The 20,306-nt window shown below is 41.8% G+C and overlaps 1 protein-coding gene across 8 annotated transcripts in view; it reads left to right on the top strand.

Moving 5' to 3' along the window:
- Positions 1-20,306, top strand: part of HDAC4 (histone deacetylase 4) — a 321,662-nt gene that overhangs the window by 258,730 nt on the left and 42,626 nt on the right. For all 8 annotated transcript variants that reach the window (XM_053283223.1, XM_053283225.1, XM_053283224.1 and 5 more), the window contains 5 exons: positions 1,291-1,411; positions 6,671-6,717; positions 7,768-7,875; positions 8,886-8,941; positions 16,577-16,664. In XM_053283223.1, coding sequence (XP_053139198.1) covers positions 1,291-1,411; positions 6,671-6,717; positions 7,768-7,875; positions 8,886-8,941; positions 16,577-16,664 — 420 coding nt within the window. The remainder of the gene's footprint in view (positions 1-1,290; positions 1,412-6,670; positions 6,718-7,767; positions 7,876-8,885; positions 8,942-16,576; positions 16,665-20,306) is intronic.

The raw sequence follows: 20,306 nt of genomic DNA, 5'->3' as shown, positions 1-20,306 counted from the left end.
AATATTTACAACCAGATGAAGGTTTCATTTTTGGTCCTCTTCTAGATAGAAAAGTTACCCAAAATAATCTTACAAAAACCTCTGGAAGAGCATGACATTGTGAATGGATTAATGGAATTCATTTACCAAAAAATTTAAACATTACATATATACAGCCTCATGCTACATAATTAAAAACTAATCTTTATTTCATTATGAATACGTTTGGACTATAATGCATCTTAAATAGAAAACTATCTTTAGATAGATTTTTTCCTCAAAAAGCATTTTATTTAAAAATCTAATTTAAATAAAAAATCTGATTTAAATTTTTAAAAATTGATTTTTTAAATATTTTTTTTAATAATTGATTTTTATCCACCTTGATCAGGGGCCTAGAGCACACACCTTATGAGGCAAGGCCATAACACCTGGGTCTTTTTAGCCCCCTCTTACTGGGCAAATAGGCACCTTTTAAACATTGTGATTCTCTTTATTTAGCAGGGGGAGAGTAACTCACCCTGGAATAACTGGATACCCCCAGCACAGTACCTCCAGTGACTGTTGCTGGTGTCTATCTTATGTTTCTTTTTAGATTGTGAGCCCTTTGAGGACAGGGAGCCATCTCATTTATTTATTATTTCTCTATGTAAACCACTTCGGAAACATTTGTTGAAATGCAGTATATAAATGTTGTTGTGGTGGTGGTCTTTGTAGTGTAGAAAAAGGTGACTAAGGGGAGACATGACAGAGGTCTATAAAATTATGCATGTTGTGGAGAGAATGGATGGAGATTTTCCTCTCTCTCCTCTCAACACTAGAATCGGGTTATCCCATGAAACTGATTGCCAGGAAATTTAGGACCAACAAAAGGAAGTACTTTTTCACACAGCACATAATTAAACTGTAGAATTCTCTGTGACGGGATGTGGTCATGGCCACTAGCTTGGATGGCTTTAAGTGGGGCTTAGACAAATTCATGGAGGATAGGTCTATCAGTAGCTACTTGTCTAGATGACTATAGACTACCTCCAGGCTCAGAGGCAGGATACCTCTGAATACCAGTTGCAGGGGAGCAGCAGCAGAGAGAGGGCATACCTTCATCTCTTGCCTGAGAGCTTCCCAAAGGCAACTGAACACAATACTGGACTAGATGGGCCTTGGGCCTGAACCAGCAGGGCTGATCTTATGTACAGGTTTGACATGCATTATTTCAATGATAAACCCATGTACCACTTCAGCTTTATTTTTTTTCTTCTTGTTACTGCTTATTTATTAAATATAATTTTACTTATTTCTTTTTTCATGCAGTGTATCCGTGGAAGAAAAGCAACTCTAGAGGAGCTACAGACTGTTCATTCAGAGGCTCACACACTGCTTTACGGTACCAACCCTCTGAACAGACAGAAATTGGACAGCAAGAAACTGTTAGGTACAGCAAGGAATTCCATGTCCTCTATCTGGCAGCTTGATTCTAGTGTTCAGTGGATATTAAATAGATAAGAGAAACCTTGTTGATGTCCTCTTGATCTGAGTTCCAACCCAAAGTTAACTGTGTTCTATATACATTGTGTTCCACATGCTCCCACAGGGCAGGCTTCATGATGGATTACTACTTGGGGGAAGGTTACATTCAACAGGGCTGTATAACCGTATACAGTTCCCATATCCACTGAAGTGGACTGAAAAGCCTTACATAGTTGAACATTCCTTGTGTGTGTTGAATCTCCTGCATTTGCATGGAACCTTCAGATCTGACTGTGTGTTTTTGTTCTTTACTTGAAACACTAAGGCCATAATTCAAAATATACTTATTCGGGAATAAACCTGAGTGAACATCGTGGCTGACATATTGCACAATGCAATACTTGCATTTCTGATGTGCCACAGCTGCTGTGCACACAAAAGCCATCCCGAGTGACTGTTTTCCCTCTAACAGAGATTCCCAGATGTCGTTGACTACAACTGCCAGCATCCCTAGCTGTAATAGCCTTTGCTTGGGGAGTTGTAATCAACAACATCTGGAAATCCCTGTTAGAGGGAACACTTCCTGGTATGCAAGAGTGTGCTCATGCAAGTACTTAAAAAACAGTGTGGCTGCACTTGCATCACATTGTTTCCATCAGAAACCATGGAAGTAGTGCTGTGCAAGGGCCCATGCAGCCCTCGGGGACATATTGGGAATGAGAGAGGAGCAAAAATTGCCTTCCCACTCCACTCCCAACTCTGTGCTTGCACCTAGTTTTAAGGCTACTTGCAAGGATGGAGCTCTTGCTCCAACCTTGTAAGGCTGCGTATCATGTCAGCCATTGTCTTAATGACCTTGTTGCTTTTTTAAAATAATGAGGTGACACATTTAGAGCCATTTTCCACTTCAAGTTGTGAGGTATTTGTATTAATACTACATAATGTACGCATCACAAAGTAGCACTCTGATTTTCATAGAGTATGTAGTACATTTGTTAACAATAGTTGACATTTCAAAATAAGTTGGTAATACCAAGTCAAGATTTGTTTGTGTTTGTGGTTTTTATTAAATCAGATTTGAGCAAAATGTTAAAATATTTTTTTGAATGAAAATACAAAATTGCTGTTGTTAAGTTGGCTAAAGATTATTAGAATGATAAACTATAGTTTATTAGAATAGACTATAGTTTATTAAAATTTATTAGATTATTAGAATGACAAACTATATAAACAAGTTGCTCAATTGTTCTCTTGTAAATACCACATGTTTTTACATAGCGTCAAGTCATAATGTCAAGCCACAAAGCAAGCAGGCCATATTCTAGTGGGACTTATGGAAAGCATGACTTGTGTGTTGTTAATTTATTGTTCTTGATAAGCACTTCTGGAAGTTGAAAAATAGGTGCCCCCTGCCAGGGCCGGTGCTAGGAGTTCTGGTGCCCCCCTGCAGCCTATACATCACACTTCCTCCCTCATCAGTTCTAATGGCAGGCTATTCTCCCCCCCCCACTTCCTCCAAACTCCTTTATGAACTCTCAGTTTGTACACACAATCCTACTCTTTTTTCTAGCAAGGCAGAAGCAAAGCTGAAATATTTAAACTAACCCAGTGAAATTTATTCTATTCACTGTTAAAGTATTCACTAACTCAGTGAAATTTAACCGAATCAACCTTTAAAACTGCCTCTTTGCTCAGTTAGCAGGAGCCCACCCCTCTTTCCCTGTCTCTTGCCCAGGCTATTTTGCCAACCTACTCCATGGAAAAGGACAGTTCTAAGGCCACACAGCATTCCCATGCTGCTATTTATCTAGTGAGTCCAGCTGGCCCATTTTCTTTTCTTTTCTTTTTTCCTTTCCTTTCTTTCTTTTTTGCTCAATGGTTCTAAGGCAAGAAAAAGACATGCCCAACTCCCATCTATAGGTGGTCTTCTCCACCAGAGAAACTCCCTAGGGCTCCACCCTTTTGTCTCCCATCCATTGGGGGAAATCTACCTGTTTGTGGGTGATGGAGGAGAGTCAGATCCTCACCTATCAAAGGTGTTGCCTTTGTCCTTAGAGTTCTCTAATGAAGTCCAACTAGAATAATTTTCTATACTCCTTGACAAAGCCCTCAACCAGCCCAAGTATATATGTTCAGGATGAAGAGGAAGGCAAACAAAGAGTGGAGGTGCAGGTGTCAGGGAGAAAAGCAAAGACCCCTATCCCACCTTTTTTACTGCCAAAAGCCTTTGAGGAAAGTAAAGAGAGAATGAAACAACCCTCTTTTACTCCAGAAAACTAGCAGGTACAGATGGGGTGGTGGGGGGAGTTCTATAATTTTTCTAAAGGAAAGATGGACCTCTTCAAAGTCCCCTTTTGAATACTCAAAATAGTATTCAATAGTATGCCTTCGTCTTGGGGTGGTGATGTCCAAAGATGGAGATGGGCACCTAAAGAATGCAGACCGTAAACTAAATGTCTTAACTTTGTGTCTCACAAGGATTCCTTGGAGCGGGTGGCAGCAGCCTCTTCAGTCTTTGCCAGGCTTTGACTTAGTGGGCCAAGGATCTTCCTATAGAGTTCCCATTGAAAACCCCTACCTCAAACAAGGGCTAATTAAGCTGTTAAAAGTGGATAGCTTCATAGCAGATGGTGGTCTAGGTGTAGCAGAATTTCAAGCATAAGCAGTAGTAGTAGTAGTATATAATAAATACTGAATATTATATTGAGTATTTGTAGTACTCAAGTGTTAGAGAACTTCTTATGAATTCTCTTGTTCTCCTTACAAATGTAAGTAAGTATTATCTCCATATTGTACTGGGAAGTTAAGGCTAAAAGAGAGTTATTTGAGGCCAACCCGTGAGTCCATGGCTGAGGTGAGAGTCGAACTATTACTTTGGATGCATTGGTGAGATGTAATTTGTGGTTAAAGAACTGAAGTATAGATTCCAAGCTCAATTTAAACATAGTATCCTTTCTGTATTGGGGCAACAAGCTATTTTGGGAATCCCTCAAGGAGATCCAAATTGAGACTAAGGCCAAAAAAAATGGCTATCCTAAAAAGGAGTACAATACACCTGCAGTTCCTTTCAGACCTACAGACCAATTTAAGTCTAGAGTGTATGGGTTTCCCAGTCAACCCTGAGTCAGTACAAGGATGCCAAAATATATAACCATATAATATATAACCAGATCCATTCATCTCCTATCACCCTCCAAATTGTACATGAATCTCCAGTATGAGACACTGCTGTGTCGCACAAGGCTTGGGAGTCTACTTCTACTGACCCGTGGATGCATAGAACAATAAGAGTATCCAACAGATATTAGATCTATTGTTTGGATCTAATCACAGTTCTTCGTGACAAATTTCTTTCATCTCCAATGTTGAAAAAAGCAAAGAATTATCTTGTTCTACAGGCCATGCAACCTTTATTGGACATATGAGCAATAGAACCTCTGCTATTTTTTATATCTACTCAGTTTTCTACATTGTGCCAAAAGAAGAATAGGGATGGGGGTAATCCTAGATGTGAAAGCACTGGTAAAGTTGATCCATAAATGCAAAGTTTTGAGTAGTAACACAGTAGAGAGTTGTTCTGGCCTCAGTGGAACTTCTGGCAGCTTGTTTGCATGTTCCAGTACATCTGAGTCATCAAAAGTTCCTATGTTTTTGTTACGAATAATCTGCTATCACCTGAAGCTGACATGTCCGCAGCAATGTGTCCATTGCAGAAGGGGGGGGGGAGTCAAATGAAGACCTTCCTCTTCCTCTGCTCCTGGTTGCCTGGCTATCTGCTGAAGCTCAGCATACTCTTCCCCTCATCCTAATTGCCAGACTACAGAAAATTAGCACAGAGTACTCTCATTGAAATCAATGGACAAGTTTACTCATTGAAATTAATAGAACAAGTAATGTTCCATTAATTTCAGTGGGAGTACTCATGAGTTAGTCTAGATGTAAGCCAGTGACATGAGTAGCCTGTCTCATAACTAACATGAGTTATGAGTAGCCTGTCTCATAACTAACATTCGTGTGTGTGTGTGTGTGTGTGTGTGTGTGTGTGTGTGTAGACACACAAAATCTCTGTGGGATACCTGAGCAGAAGGCTTGTGACAGAAGGGGTACACTTGTTAAAAAGACTGGGAACCCCTACCTTAGCAGAAGCATCCTTTGAGAGACAGGTGCTCCAACAGGTTGTTGCTACTTAGAAGTCTTTAGTGAGAAGTGGGAAGAACACCACTTTTGATCATTTCACACTTCCTCCACTGAAAGAGAAAAGAACATCGGATTTACCTTGCTAAATTAATTTTCTTCAGTGGACAGAGGTTGTCCGAGACAGAATAATTGAGCCTAGTGATTACCTCTTCTCCTGTCTTCTCATTCTCCTTCATTTTTATAGGGCTGCTCTTCAGCCTGCATTACAGTTTGCTTTGTTAAGATATGTTCAATGTCCAATATTAGCATACCATTATGAGAATTTTCTAGCTGTGTCCTAAAACTGAGAGGGACTCCCTCCACTGGAGGGGACCACAGCAAACAATTCTAATATTAATTGCCATGCCTTAGGGATGTGCACAGAATTGGCGAGGGCCAGTTCGATGGCGGGTGGGGGGAGATGGCTTTAAGGGCGGGAGAGGATGTGCTTACCACCAACATCCACCAAGTTCCCCCCACTGGCGCACAGTTCCCTAAAAGCCCATCAGGGCGGCAGTGTACCTCCCTAACACCCTGTTCAGACGTTTACCGGATGTAACTGAAATTAGTAGTTGCAACTGTGTGCATCATGCACGTCACACACATGCACCCGACGAGCACGATGCACACAGTCGCTCTACTACTCCCGGTTACAGCTGGTAAACATCAGAATGGGGCAGCAGGGAGGTATGCTGTCATCCCGGCGGGCTTTTTGGAAATCACGCGCCGGCGGGGGAAATGCGGCGCGGGGGGAGTGCATTCACCCCCAACCTTAAAGCTATCCCCCCTCCCTGCTGTCGAAACTTCAAGCTGGCCAGGGTTCGAACAGGTTCAGAGGCCCGTAAAAGGGCCTCCGAACCGGTTTGTGCACATCCCTACCTTGCCTACAGAGCGAGTGGGAGAGTAATCCAACCAAGGATAACCTTTATTCACTGAAGGGAATAAATTTATCATGGTAAGTCCAGTATTCCTACCGCTTTACAAACAGTCCCAAAGTCAATGAATTGCATGATTTCAACAACTTTTATCTCTACTCTAACTCCCACAGGTTCTCTAACATCGATGTTTGTTAGGCTCCCTTGTGGTGGCGTTGGAGTAAGTATACGCATAAATAATTTATTCTTTATCTCAAGTAATACAGTGGTGTATTATATGGCTACTAGCCGACCCCACACAGAGCATCTGTGCGCAATTTGGGGACAGAGGTTACCTCTCTCCCCCCCTTCTGCCCCAGTCTCCGCAAGGAGCCTCTGGAATAGGCCTCTGTGGCCAGGCCTGCCGCAGCAACCAATCCTCCTCGGTACGCCTCAGCCAATCAGGCCAGTCCGCCACCCAGCCAATCAGCTGGGTGCTGGGACGCACATTCCAAGGCACACCCAGGAGAATTAATATATGGCTGTATTAATTGACTGACATTCTGACTAATGAAGCAAGGATGCAGTGGGAGGCTGCATCCTCACAACTGGAAGCCTTCTTACTACTGCAGGTGCACACAGGCGGGGGAGGGGGATGATTTTCACTGATCTTCCCTTTCTCCAGAAGTGTTCTGTGCCTTCCAAAAATATGTCCCTGAGGCCAGTATGACCCTCAGGAACATATTTTTGGCAGGCACAAAAGCACTTCCAGAAGCAGGAAAGATCAATGAAACCATCCCCCACCCTCCCCTGCCTGTGTAACGAAATAGTAAGAAAGCCTCCAGTTGTGAGGTTGCAGCCTCCCATTGCATCCTTGCTTCATTAGTCATGATGTCAGCCAATGAATAATATATTGCTCTTTTGTACCACAGACCTCCTAGGGAGTACGAAAAGAACATTTGGGAAATCCCTATATACATTCCTGTCGTACACAGTATTCTGTCAGTTTATTTGAATACAAATAAAGTGTGAGTGTATTTAAAGAACTTACTATTGAAAATGGTAACAATATTCACAATTATGAGATTATTCAGTTTAGGGGACTTTGTTTCTCCAATGTGACCTCTCCATCCAATGCCTCCTGCATGCCAAATGAGACTAAATTGGTTCTTCCCACATCTCTTTATCTATGTAGTTCTCTGGGGCTTAGGGGTAGTCTTTGACATCAACATTCTACTTTGTAACAGTCACACCAATGACTTTATTATATTCATTTATCAATTTTATTTAGGTTGACAGTGATACTATTTGGAATGAAGTACATTCATTTAGTGCAGCTCGCCTTGCAGTTGGCTGTGTCATAGAGCTGGTTTTTAAAGTGGCTACAGGAGAACTGAAGGTTAGTGTGATATCAGTAATGACTTGCTTCTCATTGCATTGCTGTCAGAATGACCGAGGTTACAATCTTAAATACGCTTACTAGGAAGTTACTCATTGAACACTCTGGGAAGTAATAATTGCTGTTTTGCTTCTATCTTGTTCCTGTTATTTTTACACAACTTTGTTATACAAACAACTTTGTTACACAAGGTTACACAACTTTGTTATAGTCTAACTATAAGTTAGACTTATAACTTATAGTAGAAAAGCAGCAAATACATCTAAATATATTAAATAAATAAATAAAATCCATAAGACTGTGCTGTGGGTCTATTTTTGTGGACTGTTCTTTCAGAACTCCAGAGAATGCTGACCAACATCCTAACTAATGAAGCATAAATGCTATGTGAGAAGTGAGAACTGCCAGTGTTCCTGCTGAGTTCAAGAATAATGCAGCACCATTATTACCAGCAACTATTTTGTCAACCTCCCCTTTCCCCAGGAAGCTTGTCCCTGAGGATTTTGCAAACCTCGGAGGGTTTCTGGGGGAAGGGAAGTTATATGTGGGGGAGGTGGGGCCTGTGTGCATGCAAGCACTGGTGTTGCATTATCCTGGAACTCAGCAGCAGCACCAGAGCTGCTCATGTAGCATTGCACTTCATTAGGATTTCAACCATTGCACTACAATGTCACTAAAGAGATGCAGATGAAGTTGGATGTTCTGGCCCATATTTTAATATAGTTAGTTTTGAACTGATAATATGAGCAGCATTCAGATATGCTACCTTTTTTCATATTACAGTTGTAATTATTATTGTTTTAATCATTATGGATTCATCCCACTCTGATCTCTTGCAACACATACTTTGCAACCAACATTCATGCTTTTGTAACCTCAGGGCTTGACTCCTATTATGTGTTATACATGGGGCTGTCCTTGAAGAGCTTTTAGATAATGTAGCTAGTTAGAAATGCACATGGACATTTAATGTCTAATCTCCCATGCTGTTTTTTGTTTCATTTTGGTAGAATGGGTTTGCTGTAGTTCGACCACCTGGTCATCATGCAGAAGAAAGTACACCCATGTGAGTATGTGTGTGTGCTTTGATTGGTTACTTAAATTGTTAGATTCTTTAATGATTAATGTCAACTATAAGATACCAAGCTGAGAAATATGCCTTGTCATCATTGAATTGCTTTCTGATTTCTATCTATCTATTATCAATCATATTCAGCATAATATGATTAACCTCCGATTACAAAGACATTGAATTACAAAGTTTTTATAATGTTTAAAATCCTTTGTAGTTATATGTTTTTTTCTGACAGAAGTTGTCAGCTTGATACCATGATTATTGCCGAATATTGAGTGTGGCTGGAGCACACATACTTGGATTTTTAAAAAAGTGTCATAAGGGATATTGAAGTAGGATTTAATGCAGACAGAGAGTGCTACTTGTCTCATAAAATGTCATTTTAGTTCCTGTAGGACTCGGCAGGTAAGACAGTGTGTGTAGGTGGCAGGGAAGGGTCAAATTGTGTGCTTCCAAAGCTTAAGGTTTATGATTTCCCATCCTTTATATTTGTAGAGGATTTGTAGATTAAATTGATATTAAGTTAAATGTGTGTAAATGTAGAAAAGTGGAAGCATCACATGCAGAACTTGCAGGTAGAGCCTTTGGCTAGTGAGTACATGCAATTATCCAGGTGTTCCCCCCTGCCCCCAGGAGTTATATCCTGCCTTCTCAAAAGGTCCATGATGACTGACCATTTCAATCAATACAATAAAATAACATTAGAAACCTGAACTGTATTTGGTTTTAGCAGTGCCTTTAAAACACAGATACAAGCTATCTATACAGGGGAACGTTACAACCAATTCTATTAAGGGGAAAGTTAAAACCAATATAGACTTATCCAAGGGACAGGGATGCCTGCTCTCTGTCTTACTATTTGTAATTACCTTGGAACCACTCGTAATACTGATAAGAAAAAATAAGAAAATTGAGAGCATTACTATAAGAAAACACAACACCAAAATTAACCTTTGTGCAAATGCTCTTGCTGTAATCCTCAAATTCACTGAAAGAATTAGAGAGCGTTATGTCCATCTATGGCCAATTTGTGTGACTGAATGCAAATTGATAGGACTGAAATAAGAAGCTTAAATTTAGCAAACTAAACAACAAAAAGCATATTAGAGATTAACTCTAATTTATCTTGAACTTGCAAATGTCTAGATTATTCTGTTATTACTTATCTGATATACATGAAACTGATATCAAGTTGGATCCCAACTAGCACTCTGAAAAAAGAATTAATTCCATTTGTTTACGGTGGTGGGGAGGAGTGATTTTTGCCAGTTCCTCCTTCCCTCTGCAGCCTCCTATTTCCCCCAAAAGTATGTCTCTGAGGTCTGAAGGATCTTCACAATCAAATTCTCAGAGGGCTGCAGAAGAAAGCAGGTATTGCCAAAAATGTCCTCCTCTTTCCTTTGTATGAATGGAACTCCTGTTTGTGGAAGTACTGGTTGGGATCTAATCCTCTTATATTGGAGAGCCAGCATGGTGTAGTGGTTAGAGTGTTGGACTAGGACCAGGGATACCCGAGTTCAAATCCCCATTCAGCCATGAAACTCACTGAGTGACTCTGGGCCAGTCATATATCTCTCAGCCTAACCTACCTCACAAGGTTGTTGTGTGGGCTCCTTGGAGGAAGAGCGGGATAGAAATGTGAATGAATGAATAAATAAATAAATAAATATTTGTATCAAATATTAACTTCATTAATTAATCACTTGGAAACACTGAATTTATCGGTTTTTGGAAGGATCTCTTCAGGGAAGAAAATATTAATGCCAAAATAGAATTTTGGTTTGTTTGGTTTTTTGGTGTTCCAATCACTACCAATTAAGATTTCTGAGGACATAATTAGAAAACAGCAAAGTCTTTTTACAAACTTTATTTGAAAAAGGCAAAAACCACATATTAAATCAGTGATGCAGGATGAAAAAAAGAGAACATAATTTGTTTCCAGGTATTAACATTTACTATTATACTAATTGTATTAACTAGATGATGCACTGGGTAAAGACCCAACTTTGCAAACAGGTCAGTTTGAAAATGTTTTATGAGATTGCTCTGTGTTGGCAATAATAAATAAAATTGTGTGTTGACTATGGTTAAATAAAAGCATTCACCCTTGAAATGTTAAAGACATCTTTAATATTTATTTTGTTATTGGAAAAATTTAAGATAAGTATCAGCTCGAGAGTGTCCCTTATATCTTTGATATTAGATTATCCTAAATTTAACACAAATCACTGCTGGTATGTGGGTGGGACGGTGGTGGCAGGGGGGGAATTGCAGTGGTGCTTCTGAAAAGCTCAACGAAGTTGGCTGCATTGGTGACTCTGCAGTGAAGGCAATTTTCAAAGAACTTCCCTTCCCCTGGAAGCCTTCTCTGCCACCCAAAAATATGTCCCTGAGTGCTATGTGGCCCTCAGGGACATATTTTTGGGTGGCATAGAGGGCTTCTCGGGGAAGGGGAGGTGTTGAAATTTGCCCCACCTCTGAGCCAAGAGGTGAACTTTGCTCAGGTGAGTTAGCTGAACTTTTCAGAAGCACCAGTGCTTCTCCCATTGCAGTGGTGTTTCATTAGTCAGGATGTCAGCCAAACGTGTGGGAATGCCACTTTAAGTATTTGCACTCTTGCGCAAAATTGTCAGCATTTCCTTAAGGAGCCCACAGAACCCCACACAGCTCAGAACTATTCCATATTAGTCTGTGGAATATGTCAACCATTAGTAATAATAATAAAACTGGTGCCATTATTGCAGAATGTCAGAAAATTAGGTTATTTGTAGAATAATCCCAAAAAGACAAAGTTTACTTCACCACGTGACCAGGGCTCATTTGTTTCATGCACAAGATTTAAGCCCATATTTACATTGTAAATACTTGAGCATATTATTGCTAACCCTGTGGTCACCACAGAACCTTCAAAGAATAGCAGTTGGAAAAGCAGCTACAGGTTTGGCTTGGGCTTAGGCTTGGGGAGTGGACATTTTCCATCATTGGTCCCCAAAGCCTTTTCTTAATCACCATTCCTTTTTTAAGACAATTGTGTATGATGTCTTATTGTCAGTGGCTTTGGGTGCCTGTTCTCAGGCATCAAGGCAGGATATAAATACATTGAATGAATGAATGAATCATCTCTTGAGCTGCTAATCAGCAGCTTTAATATATTGGAAGCTTTACACATACATGATATTACTCCAGTTGTCATTCTACTCAGTAGTACCGTTGGGTACTACTGTAGTACTGTTGGGTACTACTGTCATACTAATTTTCTCTATAAGTGAATAATGCTATAACCTGGTTACAGATGTTGAAACAGTTGTAGATATTAATGATTCATGCAAATCCCTGTAAAAGTTACACTATAATGAAACATGACCCACATCCTCTCTGGCCTGTGTACTACAGGGGCAGTAGCGTTCAGAGTAGGGAGTCCCACCATATCTGCCATATAGCACTGCTGAGGGCAACACATCCAAGCAGGTCAACGCAAATGCTCGACGATATTTAGAGACTCTTAGGGCTTGACAGTAGTCAGCTGGCTTAGTGCTAAAGGCATGTCTCCATAATTCAGGTCGTTGGGGGGCCTTGCTTAGCTCCTGTTGCCATTCCATGTCCAATAGTCTTTGTTTAACAGCCTTTTTCACTTGCTCATGGTCCATGGATTGCAGCACTTCAGGAGAAAAGCCACAAGCAGCGAGCTTTTCTTTAACAGCTGACTTCCAGTGCGTCTGAAAACTATCTTCAAGCATCAGTGGGGCCAGACCCATTGGTGAGAATACCACCTTCAGCCAATAGTTAAGGGTGGTAATCCATACTCAGGTTTCCACTCGCGTGATTCCCAGTTCCAATCTTAATACTGTATTGAAGACGCAATTTTGGACTTGCATAATTGACCTTCAAAACTTAGATTGTATCATCTCTATCCGGGTAAAGGTGGAATAAGGGCCTAATTGCGCACCATATAGAAGCTGCACCACTACTTTTGCCTCAAACAATTTCAAAGCCCCTAGGACATATCACCCTCCCTTGGTATAATAGTAAGACATGATGGCTGAGACACTCCTCTGCGCTACTTGTGAAACATAATCTAGATGAGCATCTCTTCAGCCTGAAGAGTGAAAAGCTATTCCTAAATAATTAAAATAATGGACCTGGGCTATTTTATTACCATTAATGTACCAGCCATTATCTTTAACTCTCCTGGCAAAGGTCATTATTTTCATCTTTTGGTAGTTTATCAACAACTTTTCCTCCTAACCAAATTGTGCAAAAGATTTTAGGGCTCTTTTTAGCCCTATCGCAGACCGTGAAAGAATAACCATGTCGTTGGTACATAGAAGAAGTGAGACATGCCTATGCGCTCCTTTAGGCAGATGGAGCTCTTTTTTATCAAGGTATTGAACGACTGAGTTGATATAGTAGTTAAACAGTAGTGGGGCAAGCATGCACCCTTGTTTGACTTCCCGCCTTGTAGGGATCGGATCAGAACTGTCCCTGAATACCACATCTCACTCTCAGCTTTGTATTACTATGCAGCTTATAAATCAGCAATAGGAGTCGTTCATCGATATTGGTTAACAGTAATTTCTTCCATAGCCTCTCTCTAGAGATGAAATCAAAAGCAGACTTTAAGTCCACAAAGGCAGCATGGAGTGCAATTTTAAAGCCATAAGAATATTTCTCCACTAAATGTTGGAGAATCATTGCTTGATCTATTGTAGATCTTCCTGGTCTGAATCCTGCTTGCTTCAGCTAGAATATTATTGTCTTTTATCAAATCATAAAACTTTATAAATAGATGTTTAGTATAAAGTTTGCTGACCACATACAAGAGGCTGATCGGGTGGTAATTGGCAGGATCTTTCCTTTGTCCTTTTTTAAAGATTGGAACAATGATTGCCATACCCCAGTCTTCCAAGATATGGGTGGATTTATCAATATATGTAAAAAGAGCTGCCAATACTGGTGCCCACCTTTCAATATTAGATTGGAACACCTCTGCAAGAATAGAATCATGTCCGGGAGCCTTGTTTCTTTTTAGCTGCCCAATTAGTTTTTTCACCTCCCCAATAGTTACAGGTGTCCAGTTTGTTAGCGTCTGCATAGAAGGCTCTGCCTCTAGGGGTATATGGCCCATTAAAACACATTGTTGCACTTATAGTGAGTGCAAGTGAGCTTTCCATACAGCCACAGAGATATATGGTATTCCAGTTTACTACCTGTTCTTTGGGTCACAATATGCCAAAAAAGTGCAGGAATCTCTGGATTTTACAGCCTCTATCAGCTGCTGCCAGCCTTCTTTAGTTGCCTTCCTTTTTTTCTTTCTTTCTTTCTTTTTTTGCTAAAAGTAGCCGCTTATAATGTTGTTTTCGGCTTGTGCATTCGTGGTATCTGTAGTTACTTTATAATGCCTATAGGAGCTGATAAGATCCTTTTTGGCCCATATACACTCCTGGTCAAACCAGGATTTCGACCTTGGACCCCCTAATTGCCTAGTCCTCACTTCATTATTTACCAGAAGCCCCTGCAATTCATTAGTGGGAATCTTAAAGTTTTCTAGCTTGTTATCATTATCGCTCATTATGTTTGCCTTGAACTGTTGTAACCTATCTGAGTGGATTAATTAAGTAACTGCTTTGCTCACTTCTGCCTTCCAATTAACCCGCATATTGGCATATTCCCCTTCTAGTTCCGTTTGATAGTAACTATTGAGATGTACATAACCTTCAGGGAATTTTAGGCTTAGAGTTATTGGGTGGTGGTTGCTTTCAGGGCAGCCCAATATCACCTGGAAAGAAGATAATAGATGGATCACGTTATGTGAGACAACGATATAATCGATTGTACACATCACAGCCCCCCAATAAGTATATCCTGGAGGGATATCACCATCTATTGCCCCATTGAGAATGTACAAGTTTGAGCAATAGGCCAACTGAGCCAAACAGTATCCAGCAAAGTTTGCAACATTATTCTTAAATTGGCGCTTTGGCAAGATGTTCATTTCATGTAAATCAGGAGGAGGAACGATGGTATCATGCATATAAGGCCATGTCATTTGACCCCATTCTCGCATTAAAGTCTCCCCCAACTTTTAAATTTTCAATTTTTCTCCTGCAGAAAATTCAGCCAGCATACTATCAATATAATTTTGTAGGTTGTGCCAATTACCCTTAAATTGGGCTGCTGCCCCCCACAGTAGATAAACATTAATAAGCAGCATGTTGAATAAAGAATTGAATAAGAATTGCCATTTGATCACACGCTGGAAAAGTCTAAACTACAGCATGTAGGGATGTAGATACCATTATGCCCAACCCCGCACTAGCTCTACCTCTCCTTTGACTAGGTGTAGCATTTACTGTATAAATATCGAACCCATGGCAGTCAGAATCCTCCATCATCCAGGTTTCTTGCAGCAGTACTATATCATACATAATTAAGATATTCATGAAGCTGGGATCATATCTCTTATTGCCCCACCCAGCAGTGTTCCAAGAAATAAGCTGTAGGGGACGCCGGTTTGTAAAATGTCAGTCCAAAGGAGGGGAGGGGTCAGCACAACACGGTGATTAAGAACCACTGACCCTTCACTATCTGAGTTAATACAAGCAATCTGTGAAGTGATAAGTTCTTGGAGTTGGACTGTCTCTGGAATCTGTAGAGAACATAAGATGGTTGGGCTTTCCAAGTTCTGCGTCAGCCCAGAGGTTGCTGCCAGAGTAACCAAGTGCTCCTCACTTGGTGAAGCTGATGGAATATTAGAAGGGGTGAGTCAGTGACAGTCAGCATATGACAATCAATAGAAGTTGTTTCCTGGGGGTCTGGGCGAATCACATCCATCACTTGTCCCTGATCTAGCGAGGGTTTCAGATGAAGTGGATCATGTTGAATGAATGAATCATCTCTTGAGCTGCTGATCATTAGTTTTAATATATTGGAAGCTTTACACATACATGATATTACTCCAATTGTAATTCTACTCAAGACCATTGGATACTACTGTCATTATACTGTTTTTCTCTATATATGAATAATGCTATAACCTGGTTACAGATGTTGAAACAGTTATAGATGTTCTCCTCAAAATCATTCCGCCACCCTTATTTCAGGATTTATTCAGCAATTGCTTTGAAAGGGGATGAAATATTTTACTTACCCAGGAAGAATTGTCCTCACTTGCAATGGGCAGTGTAAGCATGTAGCCAAATCTGATTAGTGTGGAACCATCATGTTCAAAAATTGATAATTGTATGACTAGGATCACTCTAGGAAGAAACAAAAATGATACCATACTGTGGCAGATGAAGAAAGAAATGGCAGCGTATGAATAAAAAAAGTTCCAAACATTCAAGTTTTTTTCTAGCAGTATCCCTTCCTCCCACCTGAAAGCCTTTTGGCCTAAAACTGGAGAACTTTCGATGCAGGCTAATTAAAAGTGTGTACTTTAAATAGCTGATACTGCCACCTTCCCATTTAGTGGTATTTCTGACTGAAAGTTCCCCATTCCCTCATTTTGGAACAGCAGCAAAGTTTATAAAATGTCATTGCCCTTAGAAAACATTTTAATACTGACCTTCTTAAGTCATTACTAAATGTGTTGCACATATACATCTTCTGTATTTCCTTGTCTTTCAGGGGTTTTTGCTATTTTAATTCAGTGGCCATTTCAGCCAAGCTTCTCCAGCAGAGACTGAATGTGAACAAAATCCTTATAGTGGACTGGGTAAGTCTCAGCTTTTGGTTTAGAAAACAGTGCCACCCGCAATACAAATACAGGATGCAAGAACTGTCAGCAGAACTGCAACTACTGAATCTAAAGATGAGAACACCAGAGTTGAACAGACTTTGAACTCAAGGTGTAGAGGAGTTTCCTCCGAGTTCTCGCCCAATAGCACAACCATTCAGTGAAGTAAAGCCAGTCAGTGCTACTCAGAGCCAAAAGCCCTTCTCCTTTGCCATTCCTTTTTGCCACAAAGAAAAGCCTAGTAACCCCTTCCTTCCCTGCCCTTTTGGCCCAGATGAAGACACAGCTATTTGCCAACATATCCTTTAACAGAAGAGCCTGTCTCCTGCAACCAGCATTGAGATCAGCATTGAGATCCACTGTATAACAGCAGGGATAGACCACTCCAGCACAGAGTGTGACTCCACATCTGTGGTGGAGATTCAGCTCCTTACAAACAGGGCTGGGTCTTCAGTGCAACACCCTGAAGAGGCAGATGGCTGTCATGTGTGTAGGGGGCTGGGAGTGCAGCAAACCTTCCTTTTTCTGGCATCCACTTCACATGATTCCTCCTGGAGTCTTCCTAGTTTCACCCTTCTTTGGCATGAAGGTTCCCATCATAGAAACCGTATTCCCTAAGGAAACTAACTTCAAAGGTGGTGGTCCAATTTGTCATCACATCTGCATGGAGAGTTGGAGAAATAGGGCCCTTTGAGCCCGGAAGGAGCTTTTTTTCTTCCAGATGGGGTGGTCCTTTAGACCAACCTGTCTTCATATCTGAGCATTTACAAGTACATTATTAAGAACTCTCATCAGTTTCTGTTTCAGGAAAACACATTCTAAAGAGTGGCAGTGGCATATGCTCAGTGTCTGCATATGAGGGGGCCTTGATGTAAAAAGAATAGTGGAGTTCAAACAATTTGAGTTTGAAAATGTTCTGAGTTGCCATGTCTCCAGACCCACTGTTAGGTGAATCAGATGTTGTATGAGCCTGGCTTACCCAACCTAGTGATTCTGCTGCCCTAGCAGATGTTACTGCACACACCCTCAGGGGTGCAGCAAAATAGTTCTTCATACAAATGCCCTGACTGAGAACATGTACAAGGCAGCAGGTTGTGCCTTGCAGCAGGTTCTATTCTAAATCAATGCAGGAGCCTAACCTCCTGCTTCTCATTCCACAGTGTAGAACAGCTACATCACTTTCCTGTCGGCTGTCCTACTGCTAATAAGAAAGAGAAATTAGACTCATCATGAAGGTCTATTCTGTTGAACTGGTAGGGCAAAAGCAGGTCCTCCTATGTGGTGGCCAGGCAAAACACATTATGTGTGGGTTAAGGTTGCACTTGCACAGTGCCCCCACCCCAGTACCCCAGATCAGAGATTCCTGGGATTCCCCTTGTTATGTCCCCTTCTCAGCTTTGTCTTTTCAAACTTAATTCCCTCCTGTTCTTCAAGATTATTCTGTTATCAGGCCATTTTCTCATCTTACAGTTTGGTCCATGCTGTAGTTATTTTCAAGAATAGGAAAGAAAGTCTTCTTCAGCTGGTACTATTGGTATGGTCGTATTTGTTCTCTGACTCAGAAGAGGAGTTAGTACTAACGTTTTTCTTCTCACTGTCCTATCAAATAAACAGAGCAAAATTTCATTATAAATTCAACTTCTTCGGCGTGGTCTCTGTGTTCTACACAAATGGGCTATGCGCCTGCGCAGAGACCTCGTCGGAATCTAACAAGCTCAACTCTCCTGCTCTGGGTGGGAACCCGGCCCCCAGCTGCTATATGCGGCTGCGCCACTCCTCATCCCCTCAGTCTTTCTTCATCTGTGCTTCAGTGAACATCGTGGAATCTGCAGCTCGCAATGAGTAGGATCCAACTATCCCCTTGTTGTTTTTCTCCCTGCTTCTTTGGTTTCTTTTTAATTCTTTCTTTACTTCTCCGCGTAGTTGCATTTTTCGTTCTTTGTGTTTTGTTTTTTGTGGGTTTTTTCCTCTCTTGGAGCTCCTATCCCAGCTGGAATGGAGTGTCGTGGCCGTTCGGCCTTCGGCATTTATACCAGGCACGATGAACTTTAAAAAATGTATCCGCTGCAGATCTAAGATCCCTTCCCCTGATGCTTATACTGAGTGTCTCTTGTGCTTGGGGGAATCCCACATTGTCGAGACCTGTCTTCATTGTCAGAAGTTCACAAAGCAGGCTCGCAAAAATAGGGCTTCTTGCCTGCATGCAGCCCTGTGGGACGACTCTCCGTTCTTCAGAAGCCTTGTCCCTGAAGCGGTCCGTAAAAATGGCTTCGTCGGTCCAATCGGAGCGTGCAGGGTCTGCTCCTGTGGAGACCGAAAACCCAGCCTCAATTGGCGTCCTCTGCCACTCAACTTCAACAACTTCTAGTGAGCCTGCGCGCCCAGAAGATCTTCCCCAGTGTCCGGTGCCTACGGTACCTAAGTCCTCCCCGGCTCACTCAGGATCGGTACCAAAGTTGAAAAAGAAGAAACTAAAAATACATCGGGAATTGCCAGTGGGTCATCACCTCCCTCCTATACCGCAGAAGAGGTTCCTGCATTGGAGGCCCCTGTGGCCAAAAAGACTAAAGTGGCTTCAGATTGTACTGTGCAAAGGTTGTTGGTGTCAATGAGGCCTAGCTGGCCTGTAGTGATGGGATCGTTCAACATGGCCCATGATCAAACTTGGTCAAGTAGAGAACTTTCGGTGGTGACGGAGGAACCAGGATACACTTCGTTGGAGGAGGCGTATTCTCCAACCAGGCCTGCAAAAGACTCTTCATGGCTGCCTAGGCAATGGTCACCCCCTCGGGGCCAACAAGAACGTGTTCCCCTTAGAGACAGTGGTACTTGTTGGGGATCAGAAGAACGCTCCTTAGCGTACAGACAGGACCGATCCTGGGACCGCTGTGAACATTCTTATCTGGATCGATACCAAGAGATGGAATATTGCAGCTCAGACGGAATATCTTCAGTGCAGTTGATCCTTCATACAGCGTGTGGCGCTGGGACTCTGGATCATGCGATCGGTATCAAATGGACTACCCGTCTGACTAGTCCAGCTATGCTCGTCCCCACTATGGGTCCTGCTACTTAGAGGATCCTGCATACAGGAAACACTTGATGATGAGGGATTGGAGAGAACCCCCCGTCGCATTTGGAAGGGAGACCATGTTCCTGCTCACCGCAACGCTTCCCGAGGGACCATGCAGAGCGTCGCAAACAGCCCCCTTCAGTTCCGGTGATACCTCCGACTGCCTTGCCCTCACAAGCGCCGCTGACGGAACTTTCTGTGTCGATACCAGAAAATCAGGGTAGCAAGCCGGGCTCCCCTTCGGGTTCGACTCTTTGGCTCCGCTGGAGCCCGAGTATGAGAGCAATGCTACCTCTCAGGATTCTGAGGTCATTTCTCTGGGATCATCCCTGCTCAACGTTCAGTCGGACTCAAAGCCAGTCTCCCCATTGGAGGACCTCAAACTGTACCCAATGTATGTGATGAGAATGGCTTCAGCCCTGGGTGTGCAACTTGGTAACCAACAGAAGGGAGAGCTGGACCCGTTGGTCAGCCTCATTGATTCCGAGGCCAAGATACCGGCCACGTTGCCCCTGAACCCAGCTTTGTTAAAAGTCATCCAGGGTAAC

This window comes from Hemicordylus capensis, chromosome 1 (assembly GCF_027244095.1).
Source record: "Hemicordylus capensis ecotype Gifberg chromosome 1, rHemCap1.1.pri, whole genome shotgun sequence".
Taxonomy (NCBI): Eukaryota; Metazoa; Chordata; class Lepidosauria; order Squamata; family Cordylidae; genus Hemicordylus; species Hemicordylus capensis.
The sequence above is the reverse complement of the archived record's forward strand: the minus strand, read 5'-3'. Positions and strand labels throughout refer to the sequence as shown.